The sequence below is a fragment of the Corvus cornix genome, chromosome 14 (genome assembly GCF_000738735.6).
Source record: "Corvus cornix cornix isolate S_Up_H32 chromosome 14, ASM73873v5, whole genome shotgun sequence".
Classification (NCBI taxonomy): Eukaryota; Metazoa; Chordata; class Aves; order Passeriformes; family Corvidae; genus Corvus; species Corvus cornix.
The window spans coordinates 11418879-11443994 of NC_046344.1; the positions used below are offsets into that span (position 1 = coordinate 11418879).

At 44.2% G+C, this 25116-nt stretch overlaps 1 protein-coding gene across 4 annotated transcripts in view; it reads right to left on the reverse strand.

The window, feature by feature from the left end:
• Positions 1-25116, reverse strand: part of ABAT (4-aminobutyrate aminotransferase) — a 50515-nt gene that overhangs the window by 15710 nt on the left and 9689 nt on the right. For 2 of the 4 annotated variants that reach the window (XM_039560221.1, XM_010392198.3), the window contains exons 2-5: positions 12646-12774; positions 3391-3488; positions 2551-2580; positions 1850-1967 (exon numbers count right to left, since the gene is read on the reverse strand). In XM_039560221.1, coding sequence (XP_039416155.1) covers positions 1850-1967; positions 2551-2580; positions 3391-3488; positions 12646-12715 — 316 coding nt within the window. In that variant the 5' untranslated portion in view covers positions 12716-12774. Of the gene's footprint in view, positions 1-1849; positions 1968-2550; positions 2581-3390; positions 3489-12645; positions 12775-20267; positions 21136-23869; positions 24065-25116 lie in introns of those variants that run through there. The other 2 variants (XM_019281551.3, XM_010392196.3) reach the window with 2 other exon arrangements.

A 25116-nucleotide genomic window follows, 5' to 3' on the forward strand; every position in this document is an offset into this window, starting at 1 on the left:
CATGAAAGGTTTTATTGGATTTACTTGCAGAGAGATAAGCACAGATGACTAACAAGCACCTTGTGGTCTTGTTTTGCTCTCCCAGTCCAGGCCCTACCTCTGTCACCAAGAGGGACATTATTAGTAACCTGGGCAGCTTCAGATAGTCTTGTCATTCAGTACAACTGAAACGTATAAATTAATGTTGTGTGTTAGACTTGGGTCAGCCTGTAAGTATTAAATTTCCATTTACTCTTTGTTGCTGTACATCCCAGAGCCATTATCTGAGAAGCTGTATGAAGCACTGCACTGTAGTTCCTTTGGGACTGAGGAACATGTTCCCTGGGATGAAAACCCAGCTTGTCCTCAGAAGGCATTGCCACATGTGAAGGAGGAACTACATGGCTCAGGAGGGTCAGTCACAGCACTGGAGTCTTGTCTGTATGTCACCAGTTTCAGTCAACCAGAGGAAGTAAACTGCAGAGCTCCTGCCCATTTCGACAATGTTTCCTCCATAATACTTTAATATTTTATGCACAAAGCTATATTAAAAGAGCTATGCTTGCACCATCAAGCACCAGAAGGTGAGAAGGCCTCAGTGCCCTGTCTGTACAATGTGAATTTCATTCTTTTGGAGTATGCACTGACTTTCATACTTTGGAGCGTGCATTTGACTACATGACCGAGACTTGTTTCTCCAAATCAGAATTTCTCGTGTGAAGAATGGGAAGCCATGAACACTAAACGCATCTCCTTTTCTAGAAACCTAAAAGCCAAGCTCATTGGCATACAAACGTTGTGCTCCTCTATCTTACCCCTATTTCCATGTGAGCAGTAGCCAAGTTATCTCAGTGCAGCCTGAAAGATACAAAGTAGTGAGACCTCATGTTGGGGAAATGAGCTACAAACATTGCAGGGTTCTGGACTGATTACACTGACTTGAGTGCTACAGGACAGCAAAAACATTGTCTGCAAAGAAGACTGGGATATGTGAACACTCATTGCAGTCACAAGGTCTTAGATGCCAAAAATTTGGTAACAACCTGAACATCATCAAATTCTGTTTCCCAGGCAAGGAGGCCTGTAGGGATGATTTTGAGTCATCACAGTTTCTATACATAGCACAAGATCTATCTTTTAAGTTACCCCAGCACGTCTGCTATTTTGCTTCTGCAGAAGTGTATTTTTAATCAGCTGAGAGGAACCACGGAGCAAACAAACTGAACTGAAACTCGACTGAACCCCTACTGAAACCTGTATGCCTTGCAGCTGGGGCTCGCATTTCTGCCTTGCTTCTGCTTGAAAGGCTTCACAAAGCAATCAGCTGACTTTCCCAAGCACTTGCCAGGCCCCGTGTCTGCTCCCTCAGACAATGAGCTGCCACCTTCGCTTCAGTCAGTGCCACAGCTCATTGCTGGGGCTTGTTTCATCCTGCTGCACTCCACATGGCTCACTCCTTTTTTTTTTCCCCACTTACTTTGAGATAGAAATGTTAACTAAAGCCTATAATTTCATGTTATATTGTCTATGCTATACTTGTTAATGTTTAAAACAGTAACATACTGTTACAGAGTCACAAAGTCACAACTCCAAGCCAACAAAGACAACCTGAATTGTGGAACTTGCAAATTCAAACTGAGATTAATACTAGAGCTTCTTCCAGGCACCAACACACTTTAAGTGAGCTTTAGATATTGAATTTGTAGTTTCTTCAGCTATCCAAAGCCCCCACTAAACAATACACAGCAGTGAGCTGTCCTTGATCACAAGGTGTTCCTTATGTCACCTCTGCTTTCCCTGGTAGTGCCTGAGATAAGAAAATGACAGGTTGAGGACAAAGCAAAGACATTTTGGTACAACCATCTCCTACCTATTGGGATGGAAGAAATCTGGGAGTAGAGATCCAACATACGATTGCCATCTACATCTACGAGGTAGTTCCCTCGGCTCTCTTCATAATTGCAAAAGAAGTGCACAGCTTCTGCATTCTTCAAGGAAGCAAAACAGTGCTTTAAAAAGTGGCAGTATGTAGGAAGGTGCAACTAATGGTTATACAGCAAAATCTGATAAAAATATCTAATGCTAGGATGAAAAGACATTATATTCACTGCATGGGAATGAACTGTAAAGCTATTTTTATAGTGACTGTTAAAAGGGCAAGTCTTTACTTTTTCTACAGAAATGAAGCACAGATTTGGAGAAATTGCTCATCTTAGGAAGGCAGTATGTACTTAGGCTGACATACTTTTAAACTCAAGCCCTAACATACTTTGTTTTTACTGGCCACTCTGTAACAACTCCAAGGTTCTTCTTTAAACACACAAGTTTAAACACATACCTTGAAAGAAAAAACCCCTGATGCTAGCAAAATGATCCAGCAGTATTCAAAATATATTACAAAAAATTTTATTCAAATGCACACATAAACCACACATAATGTACTCAGTGTGGAATCCCAGAGTCAGTGTTTCACCTTTCTCTGTGGCACAAACATACAAACCAGGATTTTAAAACAACTTCTGAAATCAAAGTATTAACAACCCCCAAAACACAGAAAACTTGACAAATTACCTGAATGCCATTCAGCTTCTTCATTAATTCCTGCAGAAAAACAAATGTCAGAGTCTCAGGTGTGTAATTAGCAAATACTGATGGAGAATGTATGTTTCTTTTTTTTGATCCCATAAATCATATGCAAACTTTGTAGTCCTGTGTGCTTACCAGGCAACTCTACCTGCCACAGGAACTTTCATGGTGCATCTTGCAAATATTACAGTCAAAACTATGACCTGTGGCATGCAGAGCTAAACGGGCTGCAAACACAGTTTAACTGTAAATCTCCAAAAAGGGAAAGCTGCCTCTTCTATATTGACCAACTGAACTGAGAAAACAAGAGAGAAATCAGAAAATAAGAGAAGCCAGAGTCACACAGAAGGGATACAGGTACATTGGTTCTAGAAAGACAGCTCCTTTTTATTGAAAACAACAAAAAACCTCACAAAAACCAAAAACCCACCACATGCACAAATGCTGACTCTGCCAGAGTAAAACAATGTCCAGTAAATTGAAACTCTTGTTCCATTTCAAAACCAAAGCACTATTTCACATCATAAAAAGTTTCTATTTCAGCTGGAGCACAAGTGACCAAGCCTTATCAGATTAAAATGATGCTCTTTTGCCTTGAATTATTCCACTCGGGAACTTGGCAGTTGAGATTCAAATCTGCCTCTCAGAGACAGGCATTTCATTCATGAGCTTTTCATTCTCAGCCTCCTGATAAAAGTGAGCATAGACTTAAGGAATCATGTTTATTCATATCAGATTTAAGTTTTGAAATGAAATCTGTTTTCTAGCAAGTTAGACACAGCTAAAGATAAAAAAACCCCAAGTTACTATACTTTGGAAACTTACTCTGGATCGTGGTCCAGGAACTTCTGTCTTCATCAGAGGTCCATCATAATCAAAATCCACGTCAATTTTAGCTGCAGCCTGACTGATATACCTGTGTCCTGTAAGAAATAATGAAAACCTGAGTACAGACCATATTTTCTGTGCTCTACTCTCAGAAGATACATCCCTACCTTGCCTGACTGAGAACACTTGACAGGTGAGACCGATTACATTGAACTGTCTGAAGTGAACTATATAGCTCATCTTTGACCAGTCTTAAAATAAAACTAATACCAGTGAGGTGACTTAAAAAAAAAAAAAAAATTAGGGAAATGACAAGGCAACCCTAGAGAAACAGAGGGAAATCCTACTGTAAAGCACAAAAGGATTGAGAGCACATCTGTTTCCATCTCTCTTGTTGAGTCTGTTCGTTACAGCCTGTGCAAGCCTTTGCCACAAATTCCCCACTCCTACACTGAGATGGTTTAGTTGACTACCAGTAATAACCAAAAAGCCTGATGGAGTGCACAGGAAATATCCAGTATGATGTTTTTCAATAGCTCAAAGAACACTCTTTGGGAAAGGTTTGTCTCAGAAAGGTAAATGGCCTTGGCTCACATGAAACCAGCATCCTGCAGTGCAGCTCTGAAATCTGAGTCCCAATCAGTGCCAATTTTCCCTCTGATCTTGCTGGTTTTTATCCACCTGTGTAGGGAATCATTATAAACTTGACACCTTAATGAAAACAAAAAGGCAAAAATCTCCTGTGCTTCACCAATAACGGGCTCTGCTTCCCCTTCTGAAATAACTGTTTCAAAACACAGGGTTTAGGCAAACTTCGTATGACACAGACAGTTCTGGTAAGCATATATTACAAATATGTACATAGATTCAGGGGATCATGGGATAATATGGGGATTGTACATTTGCAAAAAAGGAAGAACAGACTCCAAAGCTCTACCAAGGTGACCAGCAGGAGACTATGAGCTTGCTCTGCACGCTCTGGTTACATGTTGAACTAAACCAACATTCTTGGCAATTACATGTTTATCATGGAGCATCTGCAAGCCTCTACCCAGCACAGTATCTTAACTTGGGGGTATCACACTTGGACTTGAAAGAAGAGGGTGTAACTTTTTTTACATCTGTGACAGACATTTTTAAGCTGGTGCAATTTCATGGCCCAAAATGAAGGTCCTTAGCTGTCCTTGTTGCCAGTTGCAGCTCAGAGCTGGGCTCAGCATGGGAAGTCAGGCAACACCAGCTCCTGCCTGGGGCACTCAGAGCAGCAGGATCTGAAGGTACCACTCACCACACCCTGCTGAGCCAGGGCAGTGCTGCTAGGTGCTACATCGATAAAATGCACCCCAGTTTGGCAGAGGTGCAGGAAGGGAGATGCCTGGGCAGGCAGGCCAACCCTCAAACACATGGAAATCCCTGGGGTGCAGCACTGCCACCAGAAACACTGGCAGCACCAGCCCCTCTGCACTTCCATCCATAACCACCTCTCACTGCCAGAGCTCTGTTTCAGCAATGTACTGAAAATGTTTTGTGTTTGGAAGTAACAGTTGTTAAATAAACCAAATATTTATCAAGGAAAACAGAAGGTATCCTGTGATACTGTTCGGCAGTGCTCCAAGCACAGCCATTCAGCCCAAATTTCCGACAGGGACTTGAGACATTTGCCTCAGCTTGTGTCAGCCCAAGCTGGGATGTCTCAAGCAAGCCTGCTCTCAAGAAACTACCTGGAAAATCACTGCCCTTTGAAAGCATCTCTGAGCACTTAAAGTCACTGCTCATCTTGGGAAAACTTAGTCTGCAAAGATGATGATTCTCCCCAGCTTTAATTCAGATGCGTCAGTGCCTCTCCGCAAAGCTATTAATAGGTTTCGTTACAGCAACACCATTTTTGTGTCATTCTGTTTAGTATTCATGTAAATTGGAGACTGCATGGCAACTGCTCCACTGAGGGAAAAAAAGCTACTGCATATAAAAGATCAAATCTGCACAATTCATAGGCAATAAGGCTGCACGTTTAGTAGACACACGCTCAAGTCTGAAAGGGGAAGAGACCAAACTTACCCTTTTGTGCACCCACTACTTACCCAATGGAGATACCACCAAACCAGCTGCAAACATTTCTGCTTCTCCTGTGTCCCCTTCTCTCCCTCCCCCCAGGCTCTGGGTGCTATTTCATATGACAAAGGGGAAAGCACCAAGGGGCACAGAATGTACAGGACATTTTGGGAATCAGCACCAACAGGAAAGATATGGAAACCCAGCATCAGACTTGGAATCGTTTGGCACAGCTGCAGGTTTAAGACAGGTGAGCTATAACCTGCAAACCTGCATGCACTGTCCTTACCCTCCTCCTCCCCACCCTGCCTGGTGCCCTGCTGCCAGAGACCTTGTGCTACCACATCCCCTCTGTTCACCTCCCAGGATCCCAAAACTCCAACATACTAGCAAAGTCTTTGATAGTAAAAGCTAAAACCAAAGTGGAGTGAATCCCCAAACTTTGTTTTAGTGAAGCTCTTCTCCCTGTGAGAGCATAATAAATGATTGGCATAAACTCACACTGTTTCTAGCAAGGTCAGTAGATTTATTCCAAACAGCCCACTCACTACTCATCAGATAGGCATACTTGTTCACAGGGTTGATTAAAAATAAACAAAACAACCCAAGTCTTAAAAACAAAGAACACAGGTTGTCTGCTTCCCCCATTTTAACCCCTCTTTTTCTCTTTCTTCCCCTACTCTTACTCAAGTAAATTGGGACTCTGATCAGAAATTGCACTGACAGTGAAAGTGGCAGTACTGAGCTCTGTCTCTGTGTGACTCTGGGGGCACACACAGGGGATGCTGGGGGCACACAGGCTGTGCCAGCCACAGCACTCACACATAAGGAGCTCCTTGGCTAAGGGCACCTGACCAGCACAGACACAAACTCTCTTACTGCCACACAGCCCAAGATTTTTGCAGCCCAATGCTACCTTGGTGTTCAGGGACCTGTCCAAAGGCTTGTGCTGACAAAGGCAAGGAAGCCCAGCAGTTTGGAGCAGCTGAGAACTCCAGCTCAGCTGAAGGCAGCAGTTTTCCCAGCACAAGGTATGGCCCCAGCACTGCTCCCCTTCACACAGCCCATTTCCTCCCATCCCCACCACTGCCCTTCCTCTGCAAGCCAAACAGGAGCTCAGGCAGCTCTCAAAAGGCACAGAGGACGTCAGAGCCCTGCCAAAGGCAGCCTGGGCACCCCCTGCCTGGGCACTCACCGGGTTTCTGGCACCCCTCACTCTGGATCCCCTGCACTGCTTTGTGCCCCAGGCCCCGAGGAACAGCAGGACACTGGTGCTGCCTCCTGCTCCCCAGTGCCTGTGGCCCTGCTCACAGCACAGCTCTGGAACGTGGCTGCTCTCCTGCAAAGGCTTTTCCAGGCACTTGGACATGGTGATAGATGGCTGCATCAATACCTGCTTTGTTTAGCCTGGAGGAGGATTTCAGGCCATGCTCTGTCTCCCTTGCTTCCCCCCAGCCCAAGCATCAGTACCACAGTCTCCTCATGGTGCAAGTAAATGCAAATAAATCAGGTCACTCACTGTAGTGCTTCATCCCCTGGGAAACTGCAGCAGGCTCTGCTCAGCTGGCATTTCTGTCTGGAAGATGCTCAATGAGCTTTACAACTCAGCCCAAATTGTTCCTGTTTGACTTTTTAATATCAACTTACCCTGCCACAGAAACCCTGAACATACCATGTAATTCAGGCTACTCCAACTTGATACTTAGGAGTTTTAGACATTTGCAGGCCACGTCTGGGGTTTTGCCTCCCAAAATGACAGCAGAGATGGGACAGGTTAAAACTGAGATTCTCACTATGACCAAGCAAGGTATTTTCAAGAACTGAGAATCCCTGGTGGCTGGTCCTTCACTGAACTAAAAGCACTAACTTTGTAATAAAAGGTAATCCCTTGATTTTCTGTTGACATCTGAACAAACTCCCACAGAAAAAGGGGATCTTGTGTTATATTATCTTAAGAAGAGGAGCAAATGACATAACCTCAGCACTCACCTTAAAAGAGTGTGGAGCTAATGGGCTCCAACCAAGTGTCCTTCTCTGAAGAAGCATTACCAAAGCTCTTAAATCACATTTAGCTAACATGACCAAGAACAGCATCCTTTTCTCCTTGGTAAACCAAGCTGTATCTTTTCATCATGGCTACCATCAAAACACAAGCATAGGTTAAAGAACCTAATTTCAGAGAGCACATTGGCTGAACAATTTGCACAGAATTTTCTACCCATCCTATTTAAAGAGGGTAGGGACAGTAAGTTAAATTCTACTTTTCTTGCAGACTTCCCAAAGCTCTCATCACACATCATCTTTCTGAACACTTGAATAACATCAGCAAATTATCACATCCTTCCTTTTCATCCAACAGGATGTCATCACTTGCCAGCAGGCAGAAAAGCTCATTTCCCAACCTTGCTTCCCTGCGCTGCCCCCATCACTCACCAGGAGTCCCAGTCAGCAATTTTAACAAAGCGCCACATTGCTATAGCAACATAATTAATATAAGTGCACCCTGGTGCTTGTAGTCACACAGAGCACCACTGTTGGCAGGTCTGTGCTGAGTGCTGATCTCTGATAACAGGTACAATCAAGCCAGGGCTAGAAAAAGCTTCAACCTCTCCTGTGTTTGACCAAAAATAACACTTACATTAACACACTTCCTGAGTACAACTGGATATTACCTGGGAGAAACTCCAGTGGAGGCACTGGAGTGTAATTAACAGAAGGAACAATTCCAAGGAACAGAAGAGGAATGAAAGTGCATGCTGGCATAACCAGATCTCTCAAACACAAGTGTCTTGCTGTGAAGGGGTGTAGAGGGAAAGCTCTGCAGTCACCAGGGAGGCACATTCCATGTGCCACAGCACTGCTGCCCTGTGCAAGTGCAGACAGGCAACTTCCCTTGGATGCCTTTAACTTCCCCTCCACAGTGTTGATCAAACCACCTTCCAGACAGAATTTTTAGAGCACAGAGGCCCTGACAGCCAAAAGTAGGAGGACTGTGATTTCCTCCGAGTCCTCTTTTAGGTGTTACAAGTAGAATCTGTTACTAACAGATCTTGAAAGGGAATGGCAAAAGGCCAGGCTAGCTAGAGATGTTTGGGAAATGAACATCACTATTGCATAACATTGTGAAAACTGAGATTGCTATTTACAGAGTGCTTATGCTGCAAGATCAGCAGCTCTTCCACATGAGATTGTCTGTGTTTCAGCACTCCCACATACACACTTTGGATTCTCCAAAGATGAAGAAAAAAACTAATACCACATAGGCCATAAAGAAGTGGAAACTCCTGTAACAAAGAGCAAGAGAAGTTCCCCTTCCTCATCCCAGCACAATCCTAAATCAACTCCTCAGCAGAGTTACATGAGCATCCAACCACTGGTCTTGTAGTTCTTGTGATCTGAACCAGTCATAACATCCTCCCTCTTTCAACAGCTCAACAGCTACAGAGCTCATCAGGACACCTTTGGAGGTGAACAAGAACAAGGAACATGCAGGTGGGAAAACAGCCAGCGTTGCTACAGCCACCCTTGGTGGCACAGAAGGAACAAGAAAACTACATAGGAACATCACATTCACTCAAGGAACTGAGAACAGCAGTCCCAGCTTGGACTCTGCCTTGTACCAGAGCCTGCTTACAACAACAGGTTTTATATGATTGTTTTTATATATCTCAGCTTTTTGTAAAAGTGTTTGATCAGACAGAAAAGCAAATGTTCCTCAGTCCAGCAGGAGAGGTTGCATTCGAGTTTCCAGGGCATCAGTTGAAGCTGACCTCAAGCTGACCTCTACAATCCCAAAACGGGGATTGTTCTCTGCTTCTGCCACACATCCCTCACACAAATCCAGGCTGCTCTCTCTGATTTCCTTAGGGAGGCTCCTAATGTACAAACCAAGCAAAAAAAGTAAAAAGTCTTAGCAAGGATCAATACTGGAGATGAAAGTGTTACTGAGAATAAATTCTCGTGGTTTTTCAGCCTCTATGTGGTAACTGTGATGGGGACAAGTCAATAACTAGTATGAACATCTCTCAGACTTTACAGCAGCACACCTGAGTGCTAAACATTATTATCCTCTGCAGAGAGACAGGAAACAGGCTGAGTTAGGTGAGGTACAGCCTCAACAAGTGTAGTCCACTTAGTGCACTGCTGTGGAAGGGCACAGACTCTGGAGGAGAAAAACTGGACCTACAAGGAGAGACTCAAACAGTATTTAGGCCAGCAGAGAGAAAAGTATGAGGTCTTGGGGGAGACAGTAGTTATCAAATACGTAAAAGGCAAAGAAAAAGAAATATTCCAGCCTCCAGGTCCTTTGAGGGCAGGGCAAATAGTAAGGATTTGATTTTTTTCCTGTTTTGAAACTTAGGCTAAATGTAAATGTTAGAAATAAAGTTTTAAAGGTAAGATCAGTCCAGAAATAAGGAAATTGCCTGGGGAGGCTGCAGAAGCTGCAGAACAGATCAGCATCCTAGAAGGGCATGGGCGTGCACTAATGCAAACTGATGCTACCTTCAGGCAGCAGCCTGACCTTCTGCCATGCTTTCAGTGCAGGATTCAAAGACAAATTCAACCCCTTTGGGTAATCAGCAGAAAACTGAACTACATCTCTGGAGTGCCAGCCTGTCCTCATAGCTGTGGTACTGCCCTACCAGCCAACAACCAACTGCATCCTCATCTGCCTCCGAAGCATGGAGCCAGAACAGCTTTCCTGCTGCAGTGGCCAGCTGATAAAACCAGAGCTGGCACAAGGGGAATAAACATTTACATGAACACTACCAGTTGTGATCAACTTGCAGCACACCAGGCTGACAGGAACAACAGAACTCAATTCAGGTAAGATGTCACATCAAGATACATCCTCATTTCTCCACAATCAGCCGCCTCTCCTGGCCCTGCCTGGATGATACCCATGGACAGCACAATGCAGGAGGCTTTGTAAAAGAAAGATTAGGTTAGTTACTAACTCTATTGTCATTCTGCCACCCTTCCAGTTCTAGTGAACTTTATCTTTGAGGGGAAACTATCGAGCAGATCAAACAGAGAAGGAAAACAAAAGCATCTCTGATTAAGGGCTTATTTTCAAGGAAGGCATGGTACTTATAGGCTTCACATTTTCAGGTAAGATTTAAGTTGCATATTACTTTCATGTGTTTTGCTTAGCTTTTGCATTTTGATCAACTTAAATGATTTCCATTTTCCCTTTCTAGTTTGCTTGCCAGGGGTTAGTATTGTGTGAGTAATGAGAACAGTATGCAATGGTTAGGTAACAAGAATTTTCCAACTAGAGAAATAGTCAAGGATGAAAAAGCCTCTGTGTAAATAAATTTATCATAGATTCAAGATGAACAGAATGATTTGCTTCATGCACATACAACTGAAACATGACAGCCTACAGACACAAAGACCTACCAAGAGGCAAACTATTCCCCCCTCTCCACCTCCATCCCCCCTTGGAAACCCTGTAATTTCATTATCTAAAAAAAAACCCCAAAAGTATCAGCCCAAATGGCACCGCAGGATTTCTGTGGGAGTAATGTACATGTCCCTTTTTTAGTCTGTAAAGCTCTGAACTTGAGTGCTCTGAAATACCTTGGAGGCGAGCACTCTGGAGCAGAGAGCTCCTGGACATCACCCTCAGCGCCTCCCTAAAAGCAACAGAGTCCAGCAGCACTGCAGCCTGAGCTGAGGCTCAGGAAAATGGCCTGAAGCTCCAGCTTTGGCAATAGCAGAGCTTCCTGCCTATTCTGCAAGCCAGCAATATCACAGGACACAGGTCCTCTGGTGAGGGGCTCTCCTCTTGCTCCATCTTTCCTGATCTCTGCTCACTCACACAAAGCATTCAGACCCAAAGGCCACAGGTCTCTTATACAACCTGCAGCCAAGACCCTCTATTATTTGCTTCAGAATTTTAGCAGGCTTGGAAGTTTTCTGGAAGCAAGGATGGATTAACGGAGTCCAGAGCTGCTTTCCTTTCTTAGGAGGATCTAGACTCCCTCACTGACAGCAAGAAAGGAAGAGGAGTTTGTGCATCTGCCCTCCACTGCCCTTCCGTACCTCTGTGCTAGGGAAGCAGCACAGAGCTGTGCAAGACACTGGGAGGGACAGGGAGCATTACATGGTGCTGAGGTGACAGATTAGCTCAAAGGACCAGGAGCTAACGAGGCCTGCTTGCTGCAAGCACTTTCCATTGCCCACGATCGACCAAATGATCCCTGCTCCTGCCCAGGGTGGATAATCAGTGCGTCACTCCCATAAATAGAAGCGCATCCTGCACTGAAACACTGACCTAATATTTTCTAATGGTTGTAAGACCAGACTTGGTGTTCCTTAGTCAAAGGTCAGTTGCTCCCCAAAGTGTATTATTTAAAAGGAAATCAATGATGTTTAAGTTTCTGAGCAAATGGAAGGGTGTGCTTGGTTTATCCTGGCAGTGGCAGAGCACAGTGGCATTGCAGAGGGAGGGTGGAAGGACAGGAGAAACACTAAGATTTACTCAGTCACAAGAAAAGCCATTCAGCCATACTGTATTCACTGTAACAGTACATGGAATGGATGATCTTAAGACTAGACACCATTTTGTCCAACACAGCCAACAGGAATTTAATTTTTATATCTATTTCAGAGAGACTGCAGGTTTAATATACCCATACACATGCTAAATTGCAAGCCAGAGCCAAGAAAAACTTGCCATTCACTTAGGAGAAAGCAATTTGGTGCCGTGTGGCAGGGTTTTATTTCACACTAGAGCTCATTTGAGGCAGAAACACACAACCCCAGTGAGGGCCACCTCTTCATGCCAGTCACACAAAACCTCTTCACAAGAGGAGACATGCAAGGTTGTGCTACACAGCACAAAGAGAAAGCCCAGCTCATTTTGATGGATGATTGTCTCATCTCTGCACCGTGTAGTGCCAGAGGGTAAACCAGAGTTCCAATGGCTGAAGAGCTTTACTTCAAGTAAGCATGTTTAAAGGGCAAATTATTAACTTTATACGTTCTTGTTTGCAGAATGAGCAAAAATCAACCAGATACACTTTGGACTACAACTGCATCATTATCTAAAATGCAGAACATCATATTCCTCAAGTTTTGAAAGACTCAACACCATGGGACAAACCCCAGTGATGTTCAAACTGGAATTCTGTTCACCAATGTAAAGTTAACACTCACCAAATACAAAGCAGGAAAATACAAGGAAATACTCACCAAATACCAGCAATCTGGAGTTTTGCTGCAGGCAACAGGTCAGCTGTCGACTAAGCAGCATTGAAGCCATTTTATCTTTTCTTCACTGAAAAAGACTCAATCTTGAGAGATTTCTTTCTGGTTGATGTTCTGGAAAAAAAAAAAATGCAAACACTTATGTATGTCCCTAGAGATGCAGCGACTATTACTGCGCTGCTCATTTCAACTCCCCCTTTCACTAATTTCCATCCAAAGACACCAAGAGCATGGTTTGATGGATTAATGCTGATGCTCAGAGCAGTCTCAGGACTGAGCCCCATATCTGATTCTTGGCTTGGTCTTACTAAGGCAAAATACTTCTAGGCTAAAGCTGTATGTCCCAGCTTCTGCAGGGCCAGGAGGTAAAGGTCAGCACCTATTTTCCCTTGCTCTCCCTCTCTACTTTCTCTATATATGTAGACTGTATTGAACTTTAAAAAAATTGTTTCCAGTCAGTCTCTCAAGCCAAAGCTGATGTTTTTTATTTGACCTAAGTTTATAAGAAAAATCTCATCTAATATAAAAGACAGCAGGACAAGCATTAGGAAATAAAAGAAAATCAATCTCCTGAAAAACCAGTTTATACCCATTAATCATAACCCTGTGAAGAGAGAATGTGAGAGCTGAGATTGTCCAGCCTGAAGAAGGCTCAGGTTGCATCCCATCAATGTGTAATGAATACTTGATGGGAGCGAGTAAAGAAGGGGCTAGGGGCTTCTCAGAGGTGTCCAGTGATGGGATAAGAGGCCATGGGCACAAACTAAAATACTCTGAGCTCCATCTAAACACAGGAAAACCCCAGGCAGGTTGCCCAGAGAGGGCATGGAATCACCATGCCTGGAGATATCCACAACCCAAACAGTCCAGAGCAGACTGCTTTAGGTGTCACTGCTTGAGCAGAGGGCTGGACCAGACACCCTCAGCTCCCTCCCAGACTCAGCCATTCTGCAGTTCTGCCTCAGGTGGTTACATATAATTGACCTTGGAAAGTCAAGTAGTATGAAAATAACATGACTCCCTTTTCACTCTGGATCACTTGTGCAGAAAGCCTGGCTGGAAGTCAGGAATAGATAAAACAGATCATTGAATTATTATCCAGGACACAGGTTAAATTCAAACTTCACACTTATCAGCATGGCCCCCTGTGTTCTGTGCAGGACACTGGAGCCCTTTGCCTGGCATTTGAACCTTGCTGGATGCAGACCACTGGGCAGCAGTGGACCGAGGCTTGCAGCCCAAGCAAAATGTCATTATCCATAAACCTGGAAAAATTTTATTTAACAATAGTAGACATGATCTTCCAGCAGAAAGAGATCACAGTTTACAGCTTCCATCAGTCTTATGCCATCAATAAAACATGCCAGCAGATGTTTGTGACCAGATGCAGGGAAGTAGCTGAACTATTGCTACCATGATAGCAAGTATCTCTTACCCAGAACTAAAATATGAGAAATTTAGTTTCTTTATTGTCTTTATGCAAAATACTATTTGTTCTCCTTCACACTTGAGCTTTTTCAAAATATATAAAGGAAAACAAAAAACCTCTTGCCTACGGAGATTTATAAATTCATAGACCTATTAAGACTCAGGAACAAAGCAAATTCCCTGTGCCTTTCCAGACAGTAGCACTTGGTTTCACTTAGTTTGCTCTGAGTTCAAGTTAAAATTCAAGGTACTCTGCAATGTGCCAATGTGAGCAAACACCTGCACAACACTTGTGCACACGCTGGAGGAGCAAGATTAGCTTCCTAAGGCTTTGGGTCATAAGTGCTGAGGGAACTAGTTTATTTTGTTTCAGAAAAGAGTAACTTCACTTATAAGACAAGATCAGTTTAATTCATTCATTATGTTTTCTCTCTCGACTTCTTCTTTAGCTGTGCTAACTTTTGCATAATCAATGTGTGAAGAAATATCCCAACACCATGGATTTCTTATCTCATGACTACCCTCTAGCAAAAACCAAATGCCAGTGAAAGTCAGTGAGAAAATGCCCAGCACCTCAACTGATGTCCTCTGCTCAGAGCTGGTTATCTGGTCTATACTTCTCCAATCTCCAATTCCCTCCATAAGTTTGCTCTGCAAAGTATCACTTTTTAAGAGGCTGTTAAAAGGTAACACAGCTTTGCAGGAACTCACAAAAGGAGCAGTGCAAACGTACGTAACAACCCACCAAGGTTCACTCCCTAGTCTCATGCCCTTCAGTCATCTCCCATGGGGGTTTTGCTGCCAGCTGTCCAACTTTCCTTCTCCACAAGGATGAGATGCCTCTTCACATACAAATCAAAAACACCTTCCAGTCACACTCCACAGCTGTGCCCACCACTGTCCAGGTTTCCCTTCTTCTTCCCTCCCTAGGTGAGCCATGCCTATGTCTGCTCCCAGAATGTTACTTATTTTTTTCTTATACTTACTGTTTATCTTGAGTCCTTTAATAGCTAAACTACAGCATTCATTAGAGGCCGAAAAAAATAATTGGAAATGATATTGGCTTTCTGAACTACTCGTAGAAAAAAAATTACTGCATGAGGTTTAAAAATAAAGTAGCTTAGTCCTAATTTTCCTTGACAGTTCTTATATAAAAAGTTTTACCATTTTCTAGTCCAGAGTCAGAATAAATCATGTAATATCACATGTGAGTATAACTAAATCCAACATCTTTTCCATCTCCATTATGCACACAGGCTCTCACAGGAGATCAGCTGATGTGATTGGTATCTTAGTCTAAGCAAGCATTATTTGGTTATCACAATAACCAATTGAATTTTGCCTCCATAACTCATCTCCTGATCGATTCCCACTGGCCCAGCCTGTTCCAGCACTGCAAGCAGCAGCAGCAGCAGAGTTTGCAAGCCAGCAGAAATCAGCTCTGCTGCACATGTCAGAGCCGCAGCGATGCCACGCTCCATCACCGCTGCTGCTCCGGAGCCACTGCGGACACACAAATTCCCTAAATCCAGGCAAAACACAGCCACCAATTTCAGACACCTGACAGGAAAGGAGATGGGAAGGACCAGCAGAGCATGAAGATGTGACACCCTTCCAGAAAAAGATTCATAAGTCTACCCCACACATTTTTCCTCTCCTGGCAACTGAGCTGGAGGAGGCCATAGGTGCAGATGACTCTACACAACTGCTATTCTGAAGTGAATGCTCAGTACTTTAATTTTCCAAATACATTTGCATAATTTTGTCTGTAATTTCTCATTACATAAAGTGTGTTTGCCACTGCATATGTTTAAGCCACAGCCACATTCTTCTAGTAAGAAAAACTATTTTCAAAGAGGAAGCTCAGTCCAGTTTATCAAGCACATGAAAAACATAATGTGCATTTTTAAAATGCATGCTGTGAAACTGGATGTATTTTTTTTAAACAGCAGCTGCTAAATTTCTGTACCAAGTGATTACTTCTGACAGATAAAACTAGTTACTAGGGACAACAGTCACTCAGCAGCAGCAGCCTACTGTGAACATAGAAAGAAGCATTGTTTCCATGAGCAAACATGATTGTGTTTTTTTTGGGGGGGAAACCCTGGAGAAAATTTGAAAAAGAGGGGGCTCAATCTAGATATAAGAGTGAAAATAGACAAATTGGGAGTTCGTGCACCAATCTCACTCCCTAGCAGAGAAGCTAATGCAGCATGACATCCGTGTGCCAGACTGCAGCTCACAGAACCTGCCCTGGAAAACATCCTCTGGGGAGGTGCAAAGGTAAAGGCAAAACTGATACCCAGTGGGGTGGGAGGAGAAGCCAGCTCTGCAGGTTTGGGAGGAGAAGTCAGCTCTGCAAATCTGCGTCTCCTTCTTGCAACTCTGACAAAGACACAGAAACCTGTTTGAAATTCATGGGGGTACATTCATCTGTCCCTCAGCTGCTCCAAACCCATTTAACCAGGAACAATTACATGGTTTAGAAACAGCAGCACAAGCTGCACTGGTCAATTACTTCACAAGGCTTCCAAAAAGTGGATTTGGGGAGCTGGGGAGCAGGGACCTAAAGGCAAATTCATTCCTTTTTTTACTGGTTTCCTTTGCTTGACTTTTCCAGGCTGCACAGCAAGGGTATAGTCATGCTAAGTGCTAATTGTTGTGAAATTTAAAGCATCTCTGACTATCTCTTAGTCCTGTTGCTTGGATCCGTGTGCAGGTGAACCCAGCCCAAGGCTCACTCACACTGTGAGCTGCACAGGGGCTGCTGGTGGGTGCAGAGGCTGCAGCAGCCCTGCTGCTCTCTAGGAGCCCAGGCAGCACCAGCATTGTGCCTGAATGCCAACCCTCCCTTCCCACAGCCAGCCTGCCCGGGCATCCCTCAGGTGAGCTGGCACAGACAGGATGCAAGGAGGGAGTCCCTCCAAGAGGCAAAAAGGCTCTTTATTTTACAGCTCAGTGTGCTTTGACACTGCTCTTTCTGCATCTGCCTTTTAACAGTGAAGGAACTGCAAACTGGGAAGCCAAGTCAGCTGTGGTTCCTGACACTAAAAAGGACAATGCTGAAAAGTCAGGCAGGACCCAGGTCCATCTTGGAGTTGTTAATGGGGCACAAGTCTCCTGGCTTGTAGTGTTCATGAACAAGCATCTTTAACGATATCAGTGATTTAGCTCAGGTATTTTACTCCTGTAAACAGCTCAAGGAGATCCCAGAGTCTGGAATAGCCCCACAATTTCACAAAGAAACGTAAGTATGGGCAAGGTAGAAGACAGTCAAGGCTGTCATCCGTTAAACATAATCATGTCCTTCCTTAGTCTGCATTTGAGGAAGAATCAGGTAATGTAATGTCATCATGGTATCTGCATAAAAAGATCCAATGAACGCAGCACTAGCTGTTTGAAAATGCACAGCCCCACCCTCCTTTCGGGAGACAGGGAATGTCCACACCCAGCAGATCAAAGCAAAGCAACTGAATGAATTCACCAGTTATTGACAGAGCACGGGCTGATGCTAGAAATCCTGACTTGCTGCTTTAGCCACATAAATGTAGTAAACAACAATGTAAATAAAGAGGCCTGGCAGCATGTTGATGTACGTAGCTGCAGTTCACTTGGTCCCAGGAGCAGAGTTAAGAGTTCAGTATAGACTATGGAATTATGAAAGCCTGAGCGCACACAATGAAATACAACAGGTCCTTTTACTTCAACAGGGGTTTTATCCCAAAGTATAGTTCTGAAACAAATTTGAATTAGCTTACAGCAGCATTTGGAGAAGTCTGTAAGAGTAACACCAAGAACTTAGAAATTCAGTCATAGCTAGGCTAAAGTTATCTCAAATGAAATAGAATTGAATTGAATAGAAAAGTCCTGTTAAGAGGAAGTTGAAAGAAGATTTACATCTAGTGTTCATAAAAGCCTGGCATTAGATTTTTTCATCACGTGTCTATACAAACCCAGCACAAAACAGAGCTGGAAGCCTCAACTTCAAGAAGAACAGTACCTGGCAGCATCTTCATGAGAGGGCACAGCAAAGAACAAGAAGCTGCTCATCCCTTGGTCAACCAAAGGCCACAGCCTCGTACTCCAGAAGTGATGGTGGTTCCAGGCACCCCACACAGCAGGATCAGGACAGAGACTGACACCCTGAAAGAGGTGTGATGGGTCTGCAGGACCCAGCCAAAAGAGACCCCTGAGCACTTTGAAGCTCAACACTTATGTGGCCCAATTTCATGGGCAGCAGCTGAGAAAGAGCAAAGTGTGGCTCTCCCCAAGGCCTGGCAAGCCTGTGCCTGCAGAGCTCACCAAGGCACTTCCTACCAGGAACACCAGCAACAGAACACTGACCTGCAAGTGGAAACGTCTATCTACCACCTAAATGGATTTTGCCAAAAACCACAAAAGCTGACAGGCTGTTTATGCCTCTAATAATCTTAATGGCTTTGTGTAGAACAGTATGTAATTGAAAACTCCATGATTGTACTTAAGTTGTCAAGGACACAGTTGTCATAGTTACAAGTAAAGCTCAAGTGTTGGTTATTCAGGGTTGCCTATTTATTTTTTGACACCAACAGCGTTGGACAGTCCCACAAGTCTTCAGGAGAATAGAAATGGAGAGACTGGTTTTGTCCTTCATGTCTTGACAAAACAGTAAATACTGCACACAAAAGCATAATAAACTGGTTTTTTGCACAGCTCCCTTCTCTCCCTCCACATGCAGCTGGCATTCAAGTCTGTCTGTTGTGAGCACTGCAGCAAAAGCACAAACCAAGCTTCACTGCACAAGATGAAAACCTCACACCTACAGCTTGGAAGTACTGTCCAGTACCCATGAGGACATGACAATCCCTACCTCCTTCATGGGACCTGCACTCTGGTCAGGGCTGAACCAGCAGTAAAGCCAGAACAGGTTCAGTCCTTCCATCAAGTTTTAAAACTCATTTACAGTCAAAAGTGACACTACACTCATGTCCAGGTTCTCCTTCTCAAGTGCCGTCTAAGCAGGGTTTGGTGGCTGGATATGAACATATGATTTTCTTTTTTCTTAAAATAAAATATTTCTGCCCTTGTCTCTGTTCACCCTCTCTTCAAAAACTACTGGGCCAAGGAAGGACTCCCGGTTCCTAAACCAATAAATAAGAACAGGTAGGAATGTTGTGATTATGGCACACTAGGATTCAGTTGACCCACTAAACTTTTGAGCAGCTCATTTTTGATCCAAGAACTATTGGCACAGCTAAAGTGGGATGATATGTGCCTATACCTTCCCTGTGAAAGAAGTACATTGTCTCAGGAAAAGAAAAAATGGGATTGAAAAAGCATCTGCTAGAAATTGGGCAAGTTCCAGATGCAAAGCCAACAATAACTACATAAATGGCATAATGATACATAAATGCTGATTAAAAACAAGCACAACTAAACTTATATTAGCTGAAAAATTCTAAATTTTTTTAGTAGTTCCCCCTGAAAAAACCTGCACTTTGATATTTCAGTGAACTTTACCAGTGAGGTACATATAAAAACATCTCTTCAAGCCTGCATGTTTTAAATCCATTATTTTAAATGCAGATGGCAACAACATATCGAAACCATTCCTGTTCATTTCCATATATTTCCCAGACCAAAACAGCCCAGCTCACAATGGATTAAACAAATTATGGCACAGCCATGCTTTTCAGATTAGTTGCTCCACAAGCATTTTGTAGTTTTGAAAAAATTAAAGTATTGCCTTCAAAGTAATACTTTCAAGTGGCATTTCCAAGGAAATTCAGTTATATTCCTTGTAAGATTTTATTCCTAGCATCTTACTGCTGCCTCCTCAGAGATCAGGAGAATAGATAAATAGCATAAAATAAAAGCACAATTTATTTTTCTGTGTCCTAAGGCATAAAACAGCTCACTTGGAGACAGCCTGCACCAAACCAAGGGAAATGTCTTAAGCCAGGGCGAGAGCTCTGCTTTCTCAAGGTGACCCCCATTCCAGCTGAGGACATGGAAAAGCAGAGCCATGCGGGGTCCAGAAAACAAACCAGGAGCAGGATCCCTGCGTATCCATGGCAGGGACACCGTAACAACACACACACACCTGCTCAAACACAAATTCCCACATTCCCCTCTGGACACAGCGTGGCCGGACTCTGAGCCCACCCCACTGCCCGCGGGCACACGGCAAAGGCACTTACAGGACTCGGATGCAAACTCCAGCACGCAGCCAGCTCTCCCGTTGGAAGTGCTGCTCCCAAACTGCCCACAGCCAGCTCCTGGGTTGGAAGTGCTGCTCCCCGCTTCACTCCCTGCTTGTCTTCAGCGCAGGCTGCTGCCGGCTGCGCTGGTGAGGAATGCCATTGCTGCCAGCTCCTTCCAGCAGCCGCGCAGCGGGGACAGGCATCACCCAGAGGAAGCCCTGAGCTGCAGCCCCGCAGCTCAGCTGGGGGGATGCCCCAGTTAATGAAGGTTAATGGAACCAGCTCCTGGCAGCTACAGCCCGCGCTCAGCCAAAGCCAGCAGAGAGGAACACCCGACTCGCCTCAACCCCGAGAGCATCTGGCTCTGGAATGTGGGCGTCCGAGTTCATCCAAAAGCCTCCTCGGCAGCTCTCTGGAAACAAATTCCGAGATGCAGAGCCAGACTGCGTTAAGGTTTGAAATGGCTCCTTAGTTTTCAACAACTGCGGAAGTTGAAGAACAGGTTTTGTCTCTAAACCCCGTATTTTTACTCTGGTTTGCAAATATCCTCAAGGTGACACCCAGGCACAGGACTGTCACAGAATAACCTTGGTTTGGTTCATTCCCTTCAGGTGGTGCGCAGGCATCACGACAGCCAGCACGCATCCCAGCCGCACCTCCCGCTGCACACTGCTCCTGACGGGAATGGGGGAGATGTGGATACCCACAAAACACCAGCAGCGTCCCTTCAGACACAGGGATGCAGGGAAAAGCAGCACAGGGTGCCATGGCCGCGGCTGGGCTGCCATCGCCAGGTTGCCATGGTACCGGGGGGCAAGAGGGAAGATGCGCCAGAACGCAGAGAGAGGCTAAGCCGCTTCAGATTTAAATCCCTGTGACAGCATTTCGGCCGAGCCACTGCACGGTTGCTGTGGCAACCGACTAGTGAAAAATCACAGAGGAAATCTGTAATTATTACAAGCGAGGTGGTGACTTACCCACTTCAGTAATCAGGGCATTAAAACGAGCAGAGGAGGGGGAGCCTGTGCTCCCCAACAGGCAGGGCTGCAGTGCAGCAGGGCGCCAGAGAGCTGAGCTGGGGGTCCCGCTTCAGGCTCTGCAGGCTCCAGCTGTGGGATGCAACACTTGGGCAGGATGCTTCCTAAGGAGAGGGTTTGGACTGAGGCGCTGCACCCTGTCTGCAAGGGGGGAGATGAGGGAGCAGCCAGAGCCAGCCCCAGACTTGTGCTGCTGCTTCAGCACGAGCAGAGTCGGGTGCAAGGAAGGGCCCAAGGCAGACAGAGGCAAGGACAGATATCAGCAGCAAGGGACAAAGACGGAAGATGCAATGCTTACAGGAAGCAGATAAGGCTCCTGGCAAACGTCACTCCAGTTTGTGCTGCTCCTGCAGCACCACACTTCCTTCTTCCCCTTCACTCAGAGCAGCCACAGCAGCAGTGTTGGTTCGGCTGGGGAGGGTGGTGTGATGATCACTGTGCTAACACGGGAACAACGAGGGACAAAGTCATTCAGGCAGACTAGGTACACTCTGCAGTGTGTCCATTGTAACACTACCAGGTCATTTACACACCAACAGATGCCACACCAGCATCCACACAACCCATTTACACCCGTTGCAGGAGTACAAGTTTTAAAGCCACCATGCTGTTTTCCAGAACTTTTCTACCCAAAATGGACAATTGATCAGCATCCAGACAAACTGCCAATCAAAATGCCACTAATACCAACAAGGAAGTGAATCAGATGTGGTTAATCCTGTTCTGGTTCCCTTCTCCCTTTGCTGGAGACTGTAGCCTGGGATCTCACGTGAGTACTGTGAGCAGCTGCCAAGAAAGGAGCCCAGACTGCAGCTATTTGTAAGACAGATCCCACAACAAGCAGTTGATTTGATCCAAAATAAGAACCAAAACTGATCCCCCCACCTTCTTCATAATTTAAAATCTGTTATTAATTACATACACAGACTGTAAACAACACATTTAAGCTGGCCTGTCCTGTTTACCAGTCATTAGAACAAACTGCTGGCTTTAAACTGAACCTGTTAACCAGATAATCTACCACAGAAAGTGCCATAATACTATTCAGACAGATGGTTAATGCAGGGACACATGACAAAGCAGAGGGGGAAGGACTGAGAAAAGCTGTAGGTGCTTACACTCGCCCTGTACAAAACACTGAATTCAAGAGCAATTCCTTGTGTCAGTGATTCATTACTACACTTATTCAGTGAATAATCAGGATTACAGGTCCTAAGGAAGACTGAGGTTCTTGTGCCTCTGCTGCGTGTTGCCTTGGATAATGTGAGGCTAAACTCATTAAACAAAATCATGCTGGACAAAAAGTACTTCGTGCTGCCAAGTGCTGCCAAGTTATATGGCAACATCATCTAGAGACTCCAGTCAGCACCGTGCCCCATCGTGCTGAGTCACGTTGTGTCAAACTGCTTGGAAACCCATCCTGCAGAGAGACAATAATTCCATTGTGGACTTTTATTTATCGTGGATTTTTTTTGCTTTAACCCTTGCATCAAATGGCTGATTAATACCAAACTACCACTTCCTGGGTAGAGCCTACATTCTTGTTGTTCTGTATGGCTGCTTTCATCCCTCCATACCCACAATGACCCTGCCTGGCAGGTTGGACGCACAAAGAGGATGACAATGACCATATAAATCCTGTTGCAGGACAAAAAACTTAGAAGTCCCATGTCAGTGATTTGAAGCAACTATAACTACTAAAACTTTATTTAATATGTATTAAAAATGTGCAGTTCACAAAAGTGGGAGCTGTAACAAAAACCCCATGGACTTGCATTTGATTTAATGAAGAGAACGGTGGTAATGAAACCTATTTGAACAGTGTGTCATTGGAAAGGATGTGGCCAACCACCTGCAGTAAGTTCACGTTCCGCTCTGATTTGCAGTTGTCAAAGGAAGACTCACTCATTACACAATCCTTCACTGTTGAAAAGTAATCTCCAGCTTCAGTAGAACCAACTGTTAATGTATTTCTCTGTATCAATGCTACAAACATTCTTCTGACATACAAGATGATAATACGAGGCAAAATGGGGATCAGATTCTGGCCAGGCCACAACACCAAGTAAAAGCACATGGTTAGTATCAAAGATATTTTGTTTTTATGGAAAATATTGTAAGGTTTACTATGATATCAATGCATTTCACTGCAAATGATGGCAAATTCCTCCAGAAGCACCAAGTCCTAGTCCTCCTTCAAAAAACAGAGTTGCCACAAGACTCAGCAGCAGGGTCTCAGGACCCCAAACCTGCATGAAGAGGGAAACCAACGCCTCTCTTAAGGGCTTGTTGTGTTTGGAGAAGGAATAAAGCACAAGCTGGAGTGTCATATCAACTTTTAGGTATTGTGAGCAGTAATCACTAGGTTCACCTTAAAATATATTAAGAAGTATTTCAATGCAGTTGGAAGGAAACAAAGTAAGACTATATAAATGTTGACCCCAAGTTAATTACAGAAATCTGAGCAAACAATTTGCAGACAGTAGGAAAAAGATCTTATTTAGTCAAAGAAGATTACCATGAAGGGCAAAACAAAATAAAAGGACAACTGGGATTGCTTACCTTTGTGGGAAAGCAAGCACACTGCAGCTTTCCAACCTGTGGCTGGCCAGAAGGCTGCTTCCTTGCCTAGCACATCCAGTAACTTTACACTCCGTATACAGAGGCAGGCAGTTTTTCTTTTGTGAAAGAAGTTAAAAGGCTCGTGAACAGAGTGGAATTCAGCACAATCAGTACCACTAACTGCAGGGATTTCATTTGGTGGGCAGATATTGAGCCTGAAAAAGTCAGAGGTTGCACATGTGCAGGGCACACCTGAACTGCACCTGCATTACTCATTAATCAGTAACTACTGTAACTCACCCTGACCCGGGGACAGGAGGATCACCCCCCCTCTGTTCTTGAGATGCCAACTGCTTTAATTCCCATTAAACAAGAGAACTTCACATTCAGAGAGAAAGGAACAGAGGAATTAAGCACAATTACCATGAAATTCTACTATTTAAAGTCCTATTATTTCCTGTTTATTCAGGCAACAGGTAAAAAGGAACAGCAGTTGGGGAGTTTTCAAAACAGTTCAGGAAACATAGATATGCACACAGTGTTAAAAAGACTCTGTTACTAAATTCCCGGATATGTTTAGAACATTATTTTTGGGCTCCAGATGGAGAAAGAAACTAGTGCCAATCTGATTCAGCAAGATACATGTTTCTCAAGTAGTCTCTTTTACTTCACTGCACCCATTCACAAAACTAGAGTTGTGAATGAGCCAAAGTACTCTGCTGAGTTAAAGGCAAGGTAGAAAAATTGGGAACTGGAAGACTCTCTGGTGATCAAAACCTGAAAATTACCCACTAGGGAAAAATCCACAAGGCTCCTGCATAAACTGTGCTTATTTACTCCTTATATATTGCCTGTTTAACCAAACTAATGAATCTGCTGCATCACAGCATTTCACACAGGTACTAAACACCTGGATACAAATTGAGGAGATAAATTGGACCTTACTAAGTGTGCTAATGGCTAAAGTCACTGGTAAAGGCTCATCGAGGTACATCTCTACTGCACTCTCAACTCTCATGGTAACACTGACAGCCACACAAGAAACTGGGCTCTGCTCTTCAGTCTGGTACCTCCATGTGGAGATTTTATGCACCACATTTTGGTAGTTAAAAAGTGTTGACCAGTTTTAGGAAAACTTCTAAATTTGGAAAAATCTTTATAGAAGTTCTAATACAAGTTGAGTACGTCCAGCTTACTCACTGGGGTCAGAGAAGAGGATCCTGGAACCAAGAAACTGATGACGGATG